Here is a 15121-nt window from a genome sequence, read left to right as displayed (position 1 = left end):
CAATCTTAAGAAAAAAGAACAATGCTGGAGGTATAACACTCCCTGACTTCAGCTTGTACTACAGGGCAACAATAATCAAAAAGAATGATATTGGCCGAAAAACAGACACATAGACCAATGGAATAGAATTGAGAACCCAGAAATAAAACCACATAGATATGGACAGATAATTTTTGACAAAGAAGCAAAAAACATACAATGGAGAAAAGACGGCCTCTTCAAGAAATGGTGCTGGGAGAATTGGAAAGCCACGTAAAAGAATGAAACTGGACTGCTATCTCTCACCATGTACCAAAATTAATTCAAAATGGGTCAAAGAGTTAAGCATAACATCTGAAACAATAAACTGCATAGAAGAAAACATAGGTACTAAACTTATGGACCTTGGGTTCAAAGAGCATTTTATGAATTTGACTCCAATGGCAAGGGAAGTAAAAGCTAAAATAAATTAATGGGACTATATCACACTAAAAAGCTTCTTCACAGCAAAAGAAACCATCGACAAAAAAAGGAGGCTACCAACTGAATGGGAGAAGATTTTTGCAAACGGTGCCTCCGATAAGGGGCTAACATCCAAATATACAAGGAACTCATGCAACTGAACAACAAAAAAACAAACAACCCAATTGAAAAATGGGCAGAGGACCTGAAGAGACATTTCTCCAAAGAGGACATACAAATGGCAAATAGACATATGAAAAATGCTCTACATCACTAATCATCAGAGAAATGCAAATAAAAACTACAATGAGATATCACCTCACCCCAGTCAGAATGGCTATCATCAATAAGACAAATAGTAACAAGTGTTGGAGAGGCTGTGGGGAAAAAGGAACCTCATACACTGTTGGTGGGAACGCAGACTGGTGCAGCCGTTATGGAAGGCAGTCTGGAGGTTCCTCAATAAATTAAGAATAGAATTACCATATGACCCATCAATCCCTCTTTTGGGTATCTACCCAAAAAATCTGAAAACATTTATCCATAAAGACACGTGTGCTCCAATGTTCATTGCAGCTTTATTTACGGTGGCCAAGACATGGAAACGGCCAAAATGTCCTTCAAGAGATGAATGGATAAAGAAGTTGTGGTATATATACACAATGGAATACTATTCGGTGGTAAGAAAAGATGATATAAGAACATTTGTGACAACATGGATGGATCTTGAGAGAATAATGCTAAGCAAAATAAATCAGACAAAAAAAGCAGAGAACCATATGATTTCACTGATATGTGGTATATAAACCAAAAACAACAAAAGAGCAAGACAAGCAATGAGAAACAAAAACTCATAGACACAGACAATAGCTTAGTGGTTACTAGAGGGTAAGGGGGTGGGGGGAGGGAGATGAGGGTAAGGGGGATCAAATATATGGTGATGGAGGGAGATCTGACTCTGTGTGGTGAACACACAATGGGATTTATAGATGATGTAATACAGAATTGTACACCTGAAATCTATGTAACTTTACTAACAATTGTCATTCCAATAAATTTTAATTAAAAAAAATCAAAACATCCCTCAATATTACCCCCCCACATGCTAGTGTATTAGTTGGTAACTTTGGGTACATAAATGTCAGCTCCCCAATAGCACCTTGGCACTTAAGGAAAGGATATGACAAGGGCAAAGAATTTATGCAAGGAGTGCATTTGGTGTTTTTTGAAGAGGAGACCAAATGTGCTTTGTAATTTTTTTGCATGTAAATAATACAACAAAGAGTTGTGTCTCCTTTTTCACCAGGTGACAGTATTACCAGTTTTCCTGGAAAAGAAGTTGCTGTACTGGGTCTCAATGGGTTTTCCAGGAATTGCTGTGCCTGCCCCAGCTGAGTTAGATAATGCAGTGCAGGAGTGTAAGGAGGGTGATTTTTCTGAATCTTGCCTGCAAAACATGGATTTAATCTTCACTCGAGTCAGTGTTTGGTTAAAACTGTGTTTCTTCAACTTCATTCCAGCTCAAATCATTTATAAAATCTAGTTCCAATGGCAGTTAAACTGGTAAAGTACGCAGCAGGTTACTATGGTGATTGCTAATTTAAAATAATTAGAGAAAATAATGAGAAAACTATTTCCTCTCTTAAGGATTAGAGATCCGTAAACTGATACCAGTCTATTTTTAGTTTCCGTAATCTGTGTAATGATGCTAGAGAATTATGAGTACTTTAAAATGCTTTAAAAAGGTCTGCCTGATTGAGGAATTTAATAAACCAAGTACTTACATCAAAATTTATACTTGTGTTTATTAAATCCAAGCTGATTCCACAAAAAGAGAATTACATGTATATATCTTAATGAAATCATTTAAATGAAACATAATGAGAAAATCTATAGCTAAATTAAGATTTAAGACCTGCTTATGATAACTTCTTGACTACTATATTTCACAACTCCATCCTTATAATTTATCATTCAGAAATGGTTCATATGACTTGTTCAGAGTCTTGGATAAAGAAACCCATCAAAAGAAGTTAAAGCCTCAAACTGCGGTGTAGCACACAGAGTAAATGGATATTTCTGGGTGCTTCTCAGTATTTCCTTCTTCCAAAGAAAGATCTCTATAGACTGACCACAATATTTAAAACCCATGAACTGCATTGCTAATTTCAGTAATGACATGGGACTTATTTCTGGTTAACTAAGCGTCTGTTCCGGATAATGGAACAAATTGGTTGGAAGGTGAAAAAATATTTATCTGGCTATTGTGATATCAAGTGATCAACATAACCATTTGGTGTTACCAGGCATAGACACTTTTTAGGGGTCATTTCCTCCATCCCTTTCCTTGTCTAACCCCTTACAACTTTGCTAGCTTTCAGAGGAGTCATGGTGGGCTTCTTTTTCCCATCTTCCGCTTGCCTCTTAGCACTTGTAATTTTAAACAGTTGCTAAAGTTTCTCCAGTGATCCTTAGCAAAATATGTGGGAAAAGTTGGACTCTTAACTCAGGAATCTGTGGTTCCCCAAAGTCAGTGTCTTTAAAACCATCTGTGAAACTTTTAAAAAAATCAGTGAAGAGACTGAGTCTGAGAGAAGTTAGGCAACACATCTAGGGTTCTGTGTCAGGTGGTGGTGATACCAGGCTATGAATCCAAATTCTTGGACAATAACCCAGGGCTCTTTCTGTGATGGCTCTTTGCTGAGATTCAGTGAGCATATGAAGAGCTAGTCGGGGGAACCACCTCTAAAGAAAATTGGCTCTGAAAGGAAACTGTTTAGTGCTTTGTGGATAATAAACTTCAACAAAGTGATGCACATGCCTCAGTTTTCCCTGCAGGGTTTACTCTGCTCCCTAGCACCCAGAATGCAGGGGTTGGAAGAAAGGTCCTGGCCTGCCTGTCATTTTTGCAAGCCTATTTGTGATGCATAAAGTCAAAACTGGTTCCCAACTGGCCCAATTGTATGGAGCACCTATTACCATACAGGTTCCCAGAACCCTCCCTAAGAGTTTCTGATTTAGCACATCTGGTGTGGGTTCTGGACGCACCCCATGATGCCTATGCTCTGGCCAATAAGGGAAATGCTAGCATGGAATAGGGGTTGGCAAACTTCTTCTGGAAAGGGTTGGAGTGTACATATTTTAGGCACTAAAGAACATATAGTCTCTGTTGCAGATACTCAAATCTGTTGTTGTATCAAAAAAACAGTCACAGACAACACATAAATAAATAAATAAATAAATAAATAAATAAATAAATAAATAAAAAGTGTGGCTGTGTTCCAATGAAGCTTTGTTTCCAAAAGCAGGTGCAAAGCCAGACTTGACTTGGGGGACTACAGTTTTACAATCCCTGGTCTAGAATATTCCACTGATTTCATTAATCCACATAGGCAAGGTGTGTGGAGTGACAAGCAAACTCAGGTCTATTCCTTCCAGATACCCTCTCAGGCAAGGAAGAGAAGGCTCTTTTAAAATCAAAGTAAAAAAACTCACCAAAATACCAACGTCTCCAGGAAGGAAAGTCCAACATTGGAGGCACCAACCACAACAATCCTGGCATTGACAGTTATTTTAGGTTCCAGTGTTAGTTTTCTGTTTGTATGGTTCAAGGCGTAACTCAACTGGAAAAAAAAAATACAAAGAGAAAGAGGGACCTGAGGAAAATGTAGCTGAGTATGTACTCTCAAATTGGCAATTATGTGGTATTATTTAACCAGAACATTATCAGCAAATCAAACCAAATAGAGACTGTGCAATCATGGTGAAATTTATGGGAAGGTATTTTTACAACATTAATTTAAGAATATGAGAATATACCTAATACCTAGGATAGCTCACATTAAAATTCTTGGTTTAGATCATTTTTGTCTTAATGCTGATGAATGTTTCATACAGAACTGAGGCCCATTATGATTATCAGTGATAAGGTAAATAATCCCACAAGAAGACAAATAAGTTTTTCTCTGAGAATCTAGTTTCGTGAAAGTTCCCAAGTCTTTCCTATTGTCCAAGGTTTCCCTGAAACCTTGAACAACAGTTAGATTATAATAGTTGAAGGCATCTTTTATTCAGTTTTGCATCCTTCACTCTCTCTACTTAACACAGTACCTTGGGCATAGTAGGTGTTCAGTAATATTTGTAGAATGACATAAACACTGTTGAATGACAAAAACATGTCAGATGATAAGGATTGTTAGGGAGGACTCTTAGAAGCACGGAAAGTAACTGGTGATCACTTTAATTGTCTATGTTTGCAAAAGTTACCTGGATTGATAATTTGTTTGATTCATATTCCTGCAGAAGTTTCAGGGTGCGGTGGGGGAATTAAATGTACAAAGGAAGGTTTTACAAACAAGTGGTGGGATATTCTTGAAAGAACATTAAACTGTGTCAGAAGACCTTGTTTCTATTTTTCATTCAGTAATTCAACACATATTTTTATTTGATGCTTACTATGTATCTGAACAATATCAAGAATTACAGCTGACTTCTCATCAGAAATAATGGAGGCCAGAAGTCAGTGGAATGATATCCTTACCAATGTATCCCACTTGGTTAAATTCTCATTACATCAGCATTTAACTCGTCCTCTAGGTCAGAGATCTTCAAATTCTAGTAGGCCAAAACTATTTTTAATTTTCTTAAAATCCTGAGATACCAGGAGTTGGGAGTCCAGTGGGCTAATGGTAAAGTCCTATGTAAAGCTGGGCTCCCATCTTCCCGTGTCCAAGGTGACATGGGTATGGCCACATGCTTTTCCATTTACTAGTTAGCAGGGGAGCTCAAGAAAATAAATCCTCTAACTCTAGCTAGCCTAGAAACATGGAAGTAGAAAATGTCTTGAACCAAATAATTTATTAATAGAAATTTAATACAAAGTTTGGAAATTTTAGATTCTCTTCATAGTTACCATGGCTGGTGCCTCTCAGCACCTATTCCACCCCCATTCCTACCTTTAATGAAACACACCATGGATTTTGGAAGAGATTGAGCCCATTCCCACCTTTAAGAAAGGATTCTGATTGACATAAACCAAGTCAAATAATCTCATCCTCCTTGCTCAACAATTGGCCCAGGATAGACATATGATTTACTTTGGCCTAATGATAGTGAAGCCTATGACTTTTGCATGATGGTTGGAGAAGAGAAGCCTCTTGCCTTTCAGATGGTATTGGGTACAGATGTGAAGCCTGAAATGATAAAGTCGTCATACCATCCTGAGGGAAACCATGCCCCAAAAGAATCATAAGAAATAGAACAGGAATTCCTTTCAAATACTACCTGAAACCCATGCTACCTTTGGAATCTTCAGTGATATGAGCAATAAATATCAGTCAACTATTGCCATAATAGTGCTACATAACAAACCACCCCAAAACATTTAAGCATTGACTTAAAGCAATTATTATCTATTCTCACTCATGCAATGCTGGGTCAGTTGGAAGTAGGCTGATGTAGGCTGGATTCAGCTAGGTTTGGCTCCAACTTACAGATTCCAGATGGACCTCATATCTTTTTGATGAGAGAGCTAGGGTGTGTTCTTCTCATGGCAATGGTAGAAGTGTAAAAAGTGAGAAGCAATACTTCTTCAGTCTGGCGAAAGCACAAGTCATGTGGCTGAGCCCAACTTCCACGAAGTGGGGAAGTAGACCCATCTGTAGTGAGAGGAACCTCAAAATCACAGAGCAAGGGCACAGCCCAGGGAGGGAGGAACAGCTGGGGAGAATGACATAACCCACCACATTTTCTTGATTGTTTAGGCCAGTTTGTTTCTTTTATATGCAACTAAAAACCTTTGTAAACTGATCCTCTTTCTAAATGACAATAATGAATATGCTATTTGGGTGAAAAATGTTCTTCCAATAAATGTCACTTTGATCTGCTCTACGAGAATTTCCCAGGACAGGTCACTGAGAAATTCTGCGAAAAAAACTAGTTAAAAGTGATACATGTGGGTGCTACCATGTACTGTGTTCTGATTAATTTCCAAGATAAGTAGGCTGGCTGCAAATTCCCTCCAGCCAGCCTTGGGTCTGGTGGCTTAGGGAAAGGAAGACAGGAAGCATAGATGTTGGTATGATGGTGTGGGGACAGAGCCCCAGAGAGCAGTTTCCAGGCTCTCGGCCTCATGTGGAGAGGTGCTGGCTCGGGTAGTAGATGGCTGTCAGCTGTGGCTGGTTGGCCGTCAGCTGTAGCCAGTTAGACAATTGGCCCCTGCTATAGCTGCCGTGGCTGTGCTGGTAGGGAGTCGAGGGGGAGTCAAGGAGAGTCGTTGGTCGGTTGGCAGAAAAGCGGACAGCAGGTCGCACGTCATGTGAATCCAGCCTCCAGTGAGACCATAGTGGCGTGAGTCCCCTACCTATGGCTCCATGGGTGTTCCTGTTTGGCCTAGCCACTTCCTGTGTTCTTATGTGGGGAGCGGGAGCAGAGATCCCGCAGGCCGCCCTGCACGACAGATGGCATCTAATCACAGGTCAAATTAACAGAATTACAATGCAAGCATCTTAACAAAGGTCAGAGCCCAAGATTCTTTCCATAGGAGCTATGTTTAGACGTTCCCCTCTGCTATCCAGAAGCATATGCTAACATTGCAACATGGGCAGTAATGAAATTCCCTGGTAAAGAATCATACCCCATTTATGAAACAGCTCCTGTATCAATGATACGATGGCGGCTGGGGAACAGAACAGAATGGCTTTTGTTTCCCACACAAAAGCTTTAACACCAACACCTGCCAGGCCTCAGAAATCACCTTTCTAATCACTGAATACATACAGTGGCCTCAAGTTGTCAAGAGTTAGCATCAGTACCAATGATGGTGAGTCTCAGGGGAGTGATCAGGCATCACAGTGACTCAGTAAACCCAATTTTGAGCCCAGGCTTTAATTGAAAACATATTCATCATCAAGTATGATGAAGTGACCTGAAAAAAACCACATTTTTCTTTTGTTAGGATAGATGGATTTTAAATACCTTGAAAAAAGTTCTTCCCAGCCTGGAAATGTTTTTTAGTGACGTTGCAAATGAAGACTGCTTCACCTGTTCTATAAAGCACTTATTTTGCCCATAAACAGGAGATGCAAGTCATTTTTGAAGGAAAGCAGAATATTTCCTTCCTTATGTTCCTCTAAACTACAGGTTTTCATGGTAAAGAAAAACAGGTATGGAAGACCCTGAGCCATGCAAGGCACAAACCTCTTTTTCTTGGTGTGAACATCTACCAAATTGTCCCATGTGTTGGAGATCCAGTTTTGGGTTTTTGTTTTTGGCTTCCTCAATAGTAAAATAAAAATAAAAGCCTTATTTATTGACTCATATTTTATAGGCAGAAATTTTATGTGCCTTGTAATAGTAAATTATTTCAAAGGTAAAACGGAGGAGCCCCCGTAAGCTGTTTAGCTACCTAACTGTACCAATAATGAGTGGGGACTCAGATTCCTACTTCTATGCTCTTTCAGACATTTATAATTCTATTTTTATAATGACACTAGTTAGCACTTTTAGACAAAGGGATGATTTTTAAGGTAGAGATCAACTTATACTCCAGCAAGAAGGAATAAACTATTTATCATGATGTGTAAGCTCACCTTTTCAGACTAAAATAAATGCTCCTTAAAGTTGATAATAAGTCTCATAATGAGTTTAAAATACAAACCTTAAGTCCTGTCCCTTAGATGGAGAAGAAAGAATAATAATATGGGATACCCCTGTTAGGAAATTCTAGAGCTGAGTTTGAGGTGGCACAGGGTGACAAAGAGCGGAGGATTCCAGGGAAAAGACCACAAAGGTCAGGTGGAAGGGGAGAGGAGTTGAGATGAGAACATAGAATAGAAATGAGCACATGTCTAACTTTTAAACTATTTATTTGTAATTTCCTATGAGCTTCTGAAACAGAAGACTTTGTACATATGAGTGAGTGAGTCATTGGAGAGGTTTTAGTCATTTTTGTTAATTTATTTGGTTTGCTTGCCACCGTCCACCTAGACTGCTTCTTGAGGTCAAGAATATCTTTTTTTGTTTTGTTTTGATTTTGTTTTATCTGAATCATTCCTGCCATCATTTCGGACATTCAATAAATGATGAAAGAATAGATAGATTACCTTTACATTTCATGAGCCCTTCTTAAAGGATGTTGACATAATTTCTACCAATTTAATAATTTTAGTTGGTTGTTTTCCAGTTGCTTAAATGACCAAATGATTTAAATATAATTATAGTTACTTAGGATTAAATTTGATCTTTTTAGTCAAAATGATATTAACGTACATGCTTAGATGAGTTTATGCCATGATTCACATACATTTATCAAGAAACTGCAAATACTACATAGTAATGAGTTTTATGCACATTTGTTAACTGCTTTCTGTGTGTACAAAAAATTGGTCAAAATATAATTTTATCTGATATAAACAGATTTGAGTGAAGTGTTTCCACATCTGGTTTGGTTTTTCTTATGCACTTAGAATGATTACAAAATATTATTGAAACTCAATTTCAATAACAGATCCAAAATCAGTTATTGAAGTTATAATTAGGCCAGTAGACTTGAAAGCAGTCAAAATAAATGCAAATGATCCCACATAATAAATGCAAAGTTTATATAAACTGGAACATGACAATATCTATGGGGAATTTTTTCTGTTACTATTTCGTTTGCAGGTCATATTCAACCTCCAGGAGTATTAGACTGGGCATCATTAGCCCGGTGATAAGATTTGGGCTTGTTTTCTTAATTCTGCTACTGGTTGAAATTCTGAGCCTCTTTTCTTTAAATATCAGTTTCCTCAGGTGTAAAATGGAAGTAAATTACACAAATCTCTGCCTTCCTCAGCAGGCAAACATGGGAACTATTCATTAAAAAAAATGTCTACAAATACTTTGAGCTTTTCAGGCAAAGATATTACACAAGGTAAAATTGCCCATCCTCTCTCCCATCTGCAATATGAAAGGCAAATCTTCCAAAAACACATTTTAAAAGGGCAAAACAATGAGCTCAATTTTCAGCTCCACACCTGTGTGTGTGTGTGTGTGTGTGTATTTTTTTCTTACAGAAAGCTTCCAAAGACTTCAAAGAAACTCTGTCTATGCAACGAAAATGGAAGATGGAAAGATTCAAAGCCATTAGGAATAGAATTTCTGAAATTCTTAATAAGCCTGTTTTTGCTTTATAAATGTAATTTTTTCCTTCTGGTTTTTCATTCTTTCTTTTCTTTTTGAGAAGGCTTCTGTTTCCCAATTTAATCAGAAAAAAAATGATGACAGACTGACAGTGCTATAAATATCAGTGTCAGTTTCAAAGTTCACCAGTTGACCTCTTTGGGGCAAAGTACTGCAATATTTACCAAATAAATCAAGGGTAGGGAGACATAGACACTAAACAAAAAGAACCAATAATTTAGAAATCTCTTCCACAGACACAAAATGCAATTTTGAAATCCTTTCTGTTAAAATAGCTAAAGAGGTTTAAAATTAAGACAAGAATGCCATCACCTCTGTCCCAGCAGAGTGTGAGAAGGCTGTCAAGATGCCATGGTTCTGAGCCTCATTTTTAGGAAGAATCCTCTGAACTTGCCTCTTTGTTGAGGAATGGGGAGCTGCTAATATTTTGTGAAGCTCCAGCGCTTCAGAAAAATGCACACGTTCCATCTATGATATCTGCTGAGAGTAATGATGACCCAAGGACACTTTCTGGCTTGCTTTCTTAACATGGTAAACGGCATCCTCAAAATAGTGCAACCTTGAGCAGAGTGGACTGTGGTTATTGTGTGATCTGCTCACTGTAGCATTCCCACCATTGCACCTGGCACACTCTAGGAACTCATTAAAAGTTTGGTAAGTGAATGAAGCACTGATTTGCCTTGGCAAAATCACTAGTAATACTACCTGTGAAGAACTGTTATTTCTTTAAAAAACTATAATGCCTTTAATTCCTTCACATTATCCAAGGCAAACAGTGGAAGCTTAATAGATTCTCGTGGCATTCTCTCACATAGACTGAATCCTAGCTGAAGAAAGAGAGCTCCTTTGTGAACAAGGCTTGGCCTTGGTTGGCTACATACAACAGAAAACCGAACATAAACAGAAAATAGTAAAGAGAACAGAAGATAATTTCTCTCTTATGCAAAAGAAATCTCAAAACATGTCGTCCAGGACTATTGAGGCAGTGCCTAAACTGATCAAAGGCCTATACTTTTACCTGCCTTACTCCCCAACCTAGGGCAAGGCTTCCATCCTCAAGGATGGCCCAAAATGGCTGCTGGAGATCCAGACCTCATCTTCTTAGCAGCAAAAAGAAGGGAGGAAAGAATAAAAAGGCTTTCCTCCCAGCTGAGCCATACATACCCTTTGAGTAGCCTTCCTGGAATTCCCATTCCAACTACTTCTACTTCTACTGGGGCCCAAACTGAGTCAGATGGTCACGCAAGATGCAAGGGAGGTGGGAAACATATGCTCTTAATTGGATGCATTGCTGACTTGAATAAAATTGAGGTCCCGTTATCAAGGCTAAATAATATTGGATATATCCTTTAGATATAGGAATGGATATTGGGGGCAAGTAGGGGTCTTTGCTGTATAAATTCAATGAGTAAATTTCCTGGATGTGCATTTTCTTATATTTCTCTCATCAACTCCATTTGTCACAATCCCTCCTACACCCATAGTCACTACCTGGCTATTACCATTATTTTGCAAATGTTTTAAAAGTTTAAATTATCATCACCCTATGACATTCACTTGCAATCACTCTATACATTTATATTAGAAAAAAGTGTTTTTGGAAGTTTAGTTGAGTAACTTTACTGGATTTCATCAATTCTAGGATGCACTTTCCCCCCACATGTTAGCATCCTTGAAATCAGACACACAGTCAATGCCGTCTTTACTAGTGCAGTTAGCCAGGTAGTGGCACAGTTGTCGTTTCCTGCGCATGGGAAACGCCTGTTTCCTGTACATTGTCATCACTTTGGAGAGTGATGTGCATTATGTGACATGTGTGGAGTTTAACTGCTAATGACAATGTTTTCAAAAAGATTACAGCATGATTTGGCATTGAAATGAGCAATTACTGTGTTCCCATAAAGGCCCAGAAACTGAGCAGTGGGGTGCAAATTTTATATTAGTGAAGCAAATATCAGCCATTGGAGGAATAGCTGTAATTCCCTATTTTCTTGCAATACAACAGTTGAGTGCTTTACAGGAACAAATAAAAGGATGACAGATATCCACAAGCAGATGAAGCTGTGTTACATTTTGTTACTGAGACACAGGCAAAAGTGTTTTTCCCATCACACAGCAAACAATGCAATTGAAGGGAACGTAAATTGCTTCTTCTCTCTGAATAGATGAAAGAAATTTGAAAGCAATAAGACTTATATGACTGATTCATATTCTGTTCAGGACTCTCATTAAGACATTATGTCACAGTTTATTGACCATATTTTACTTAATAGTACATAAAATAAAGGTATATAATTGATAGCATCTTAGATTTGATAAAGGTGATCACTTGTTTTTAATTAAAGAACAGGCCAAACAAGTAGCTCACATAATCATTAAAAATATGATTGCTTTGATACAATACACAAATATTGGCAAGGGAGATCCACTGCCTGCTTTTCAGAGACACAGAGATTTATTGATCCCCGATACAGGCCATGCTACCGTGTTTCCCCGAAAATAAGACCTAGCCGGACAATCAGCTCCGGCTGATTGTGCGTCTTTTGGAGCAAAAATTAAGATAAGACCCAGTATTATATTATATTATATTAATTATATTAAGTATATTATATTAAGTATATTATATTATATTATATTATATTATATTATATTATATTATATTATATTATATTATATTATATTATATTATACCCGGTCTTATATAAGATCCGGTCTTATAGTAAAATAACACCTGGTCTTAGCTTAATTTTTGCTCGGAAAGACGCACTGGAGCTGATTGTCCGGCCGGGTCTTATTTTCGGGGACACACGGGAGCTTGTGCATCAGGATAACCTCAAGTGGCTTGACACCCATCCCTTCCCACCTAGACCAGTGTCTAGTGTTTAGAAACGTCCCCTGAGCCTTTGCATCACACTAACCGAATCCCGTTACATTTCAGCTACTTGACACTCTAGGTGTCGTCTTCAATACAGTGTTGGCGACTTCTCTGGGGTGAGCACAGAGCGAAGAGCAGGAGTGAAGCAAACCCATGGCAGGGAAACGGTCTGCAGAATCAATTACTTGACTTGCACTGTTTTAAAAGCACAAATTACTATTACATTACATATGTATCTCTTGAAAAAAACTCATTGACTTAACATCTAGCTGCCTAATCATTTTCAACTTTTATATCCCCATGAAAGACCCACTTGTAATGGAATAAAAAAACCCTCAAAAAAACCCTCAAAAAACACTCAAATTCCAAAGTAAGGGAATGCCCTGTTGATGCCTTTCTGAAATGGTAAGTTTCCTAAAGGTAAAATGCATATGTGTGTATGCTTATAATATAGAAGTTGAATGTCTTAATAGTTAGGTACTAAATCAGAGAAATATATGAAATGATTGGTGACAAGTTTATTCTCTTTAGATTTTTGTTAAGTGGAAAAAGTTGTATTGTTGGTTGTTTTCACATCCTGAAGAAAAAGGTGTGTGGAGAATGTGTGAAGTATCATCTGTCTGAACATCATTTGCTTAAAGAAAGAGGACTTCAGGCCATCATTCTCTTTCCATCCCATATCATAAAGAGTGGGACACGTGGTTTCTCACGGAGGCATGGACAGTTGATATTTGGCCACTTACAAAGGGTTACTATGTCATAGAGTCATTTCTCCACCTAGAGAAGCAATTCTGGAGAAAAAAAACGTTTGTTTGAAACTCAATATTCTGGCAACTTACTGGTGGAGAAGGCATGTGGATATGTGGAGCGATTCTGAGGACATTAGGATAACCCATTCAGAAGCTTGATGCCTGAAATGTTACCATCAAAACTTCAACGCAGAGCTTAATTCAACAATTTTAATTCAGCAAACACATCTTGAACATCTACCATATGCCAAGCATTGGCCTAAGTGCTGAGTTAAGAATGAGGCCTGGTTTTTATCTTTAAGGAATTCTCATTAGGTTGGGAGATAGACATGTAAACAAACAAAATGCAGTACATGTGATATGTGCAGTGTATCAGGAAACTACTGCTGCATAACTTAGTGGTTAAAAGAACAAGCATTCATCTACCTCATGATGCTGTGGGTCAGCAGTTTAGGCTGTGCTGAGTTAGGCAGCTCTTCTGGTCTCAGCCGGAGAGCCATGGAATCAGCGGAGGTTTCGCTGGTCTAGGATGGCGGGGAAGTCAGGGAAGGCTTCTTGGAGATAGTGATAACTGAGCTGGATTTTGAAGGATCAATAAGATATTTCCAGGTGTACAAGGGAGAGAACAACTTTCTGGATGAGAGGGGAAAGCCAGTGCAAGGGTCTGGAAGGGTGACACATCCCACTGAAGTACAGACGTGTCTCTATAAATGCATTTTCAGGTAATGTCCTAAGAAGGCAGAATGGTTGGTCCTGCATGGCTATATGGGAAGCAGACATAGACAGGGACACAAGGGGAGAAAGAGGGGTCAGGAGAGAAGGCTGGGAGAGAAAGCCAAGGACCAACCATGTCCATACCACCACCTCCCTCCTCTGGTCACAGAGGAAGATGAGAACTTTTTATTCCTCAGAGAATGAGCTGTTTGCTTGTCAGGGGCATAGCTGTGTGCACTGCTGCTTTAGGCTTCTGGTATATTTGCTAGGAAAATGACAGCGGTGGAAGAAAAGAACTCATTTTCCTGAGAACTGGTCCCAGTGAATGCTGTTCCACAGATACGACCTTTCAATCTTGCTGTCTCTCCACTATTTCTTTATTTTTGTTCCTGGATATTTTCAACACACACTTGCATGTTCCCTAAGTAAACAAAAATGCATGACTCTATTTTTAATTTCTATGGTGTCCCTTCATACACACTTTTAGTCTTTCAATTAGGCTCATTATTTCTGTTGACATCCAGTTGTATCTCTGAATTAGTCTAAAGAAATTAAGCATATCTCTTTCATCTCAATGCAAACAATGGTTTGTATTCTCTTTCCATGACTTCAGTATTCTGCACACCAAAAGGTTCACTCAGTTACTGTAAGAGCAATGCACAATTGTTTTGAAAGAATAAGCTTTCTGAAAATTCCCATGGAGAATGCTAAGACTAAAAACAAAGTTCAAAGGAATCTGGTCAGAATCAATGGGACAGCCTTTTGGTTCAAGGGAATGACTTAAAAGGAGGAATAAAACAAATCCACCTTCTTTTAAAATTGAAATGAAGACAGAGATTGGTAGAGAGCTAAGCACAAACCTCAACAGGAAGGAAGCTGAAATACAATAAAGGGAGTGGCCAGTGGAAAATAAAAGTGGAGGAGATAAGTCTCAATAAAACCTGGGAGGCTACTTTCAGTCATTCAGATATTTTACATCAGAGCAGGGAAAGTAAAGGTCTTGGTTTCACTGCTAATCCTTATGAAAAGAAGAGCCCATTGCAGGGAAGAAATTGATACAGAAAATTTCTAATTTTTTTCTCCTCATTCTTTGAACCAATTCATAATGATTTTGACAACAGTTTTTAGAAACATTAATTCCATGCTCTCGATGGAAACTTTT

The 15121-nt window shown here is 38.3% G+C and overlaps 1 protein-coding gene across 2 annotated transcripts in view; it reads right to left on the bottom strand.

Annotated features, from left to right (window-relative positions):
* The window catches only part of CFAP61 (cilia and flagella associated protein 61), a 325115-nt gene that overhangs the window by 147539 nt on the left and 162455 nt on the right, over positions 1 to 15121 (bottom strand). For both annotated transcript variants that reach the window (XM_081034409.1, XM_081034410.1), the window contains exon 18: positions 3937 to 4064. In XM_081034409.1, coding sequence (XP_080890535.1) covers positions 3937 to 4064 — 128 coding nt within the window. The remainder of the gene's footprint in view (positions 1 to 3936; positions 4065 to 15121) is intronic.

The sequence above is a fragment of the Rhinolophus hipposideros genome, assembly GCF_964194185.1.
Source record: "Rhinolophus hipposideros genome assembly, chromosome: 22".
Taxonomy (NCBI): domain Eukaryota; kingdom Metazoa; phylum Chordata; class Mammalia; order Chiroptera; family Rhinolophidae; genus Rhinolophus; species Rhinolophus hipposideros.
The sequence above is the reverse complement of the archived record's forward strand: the minus strand, read 5'-3'. Positions and strand labels throughout refer to the sequence as shown.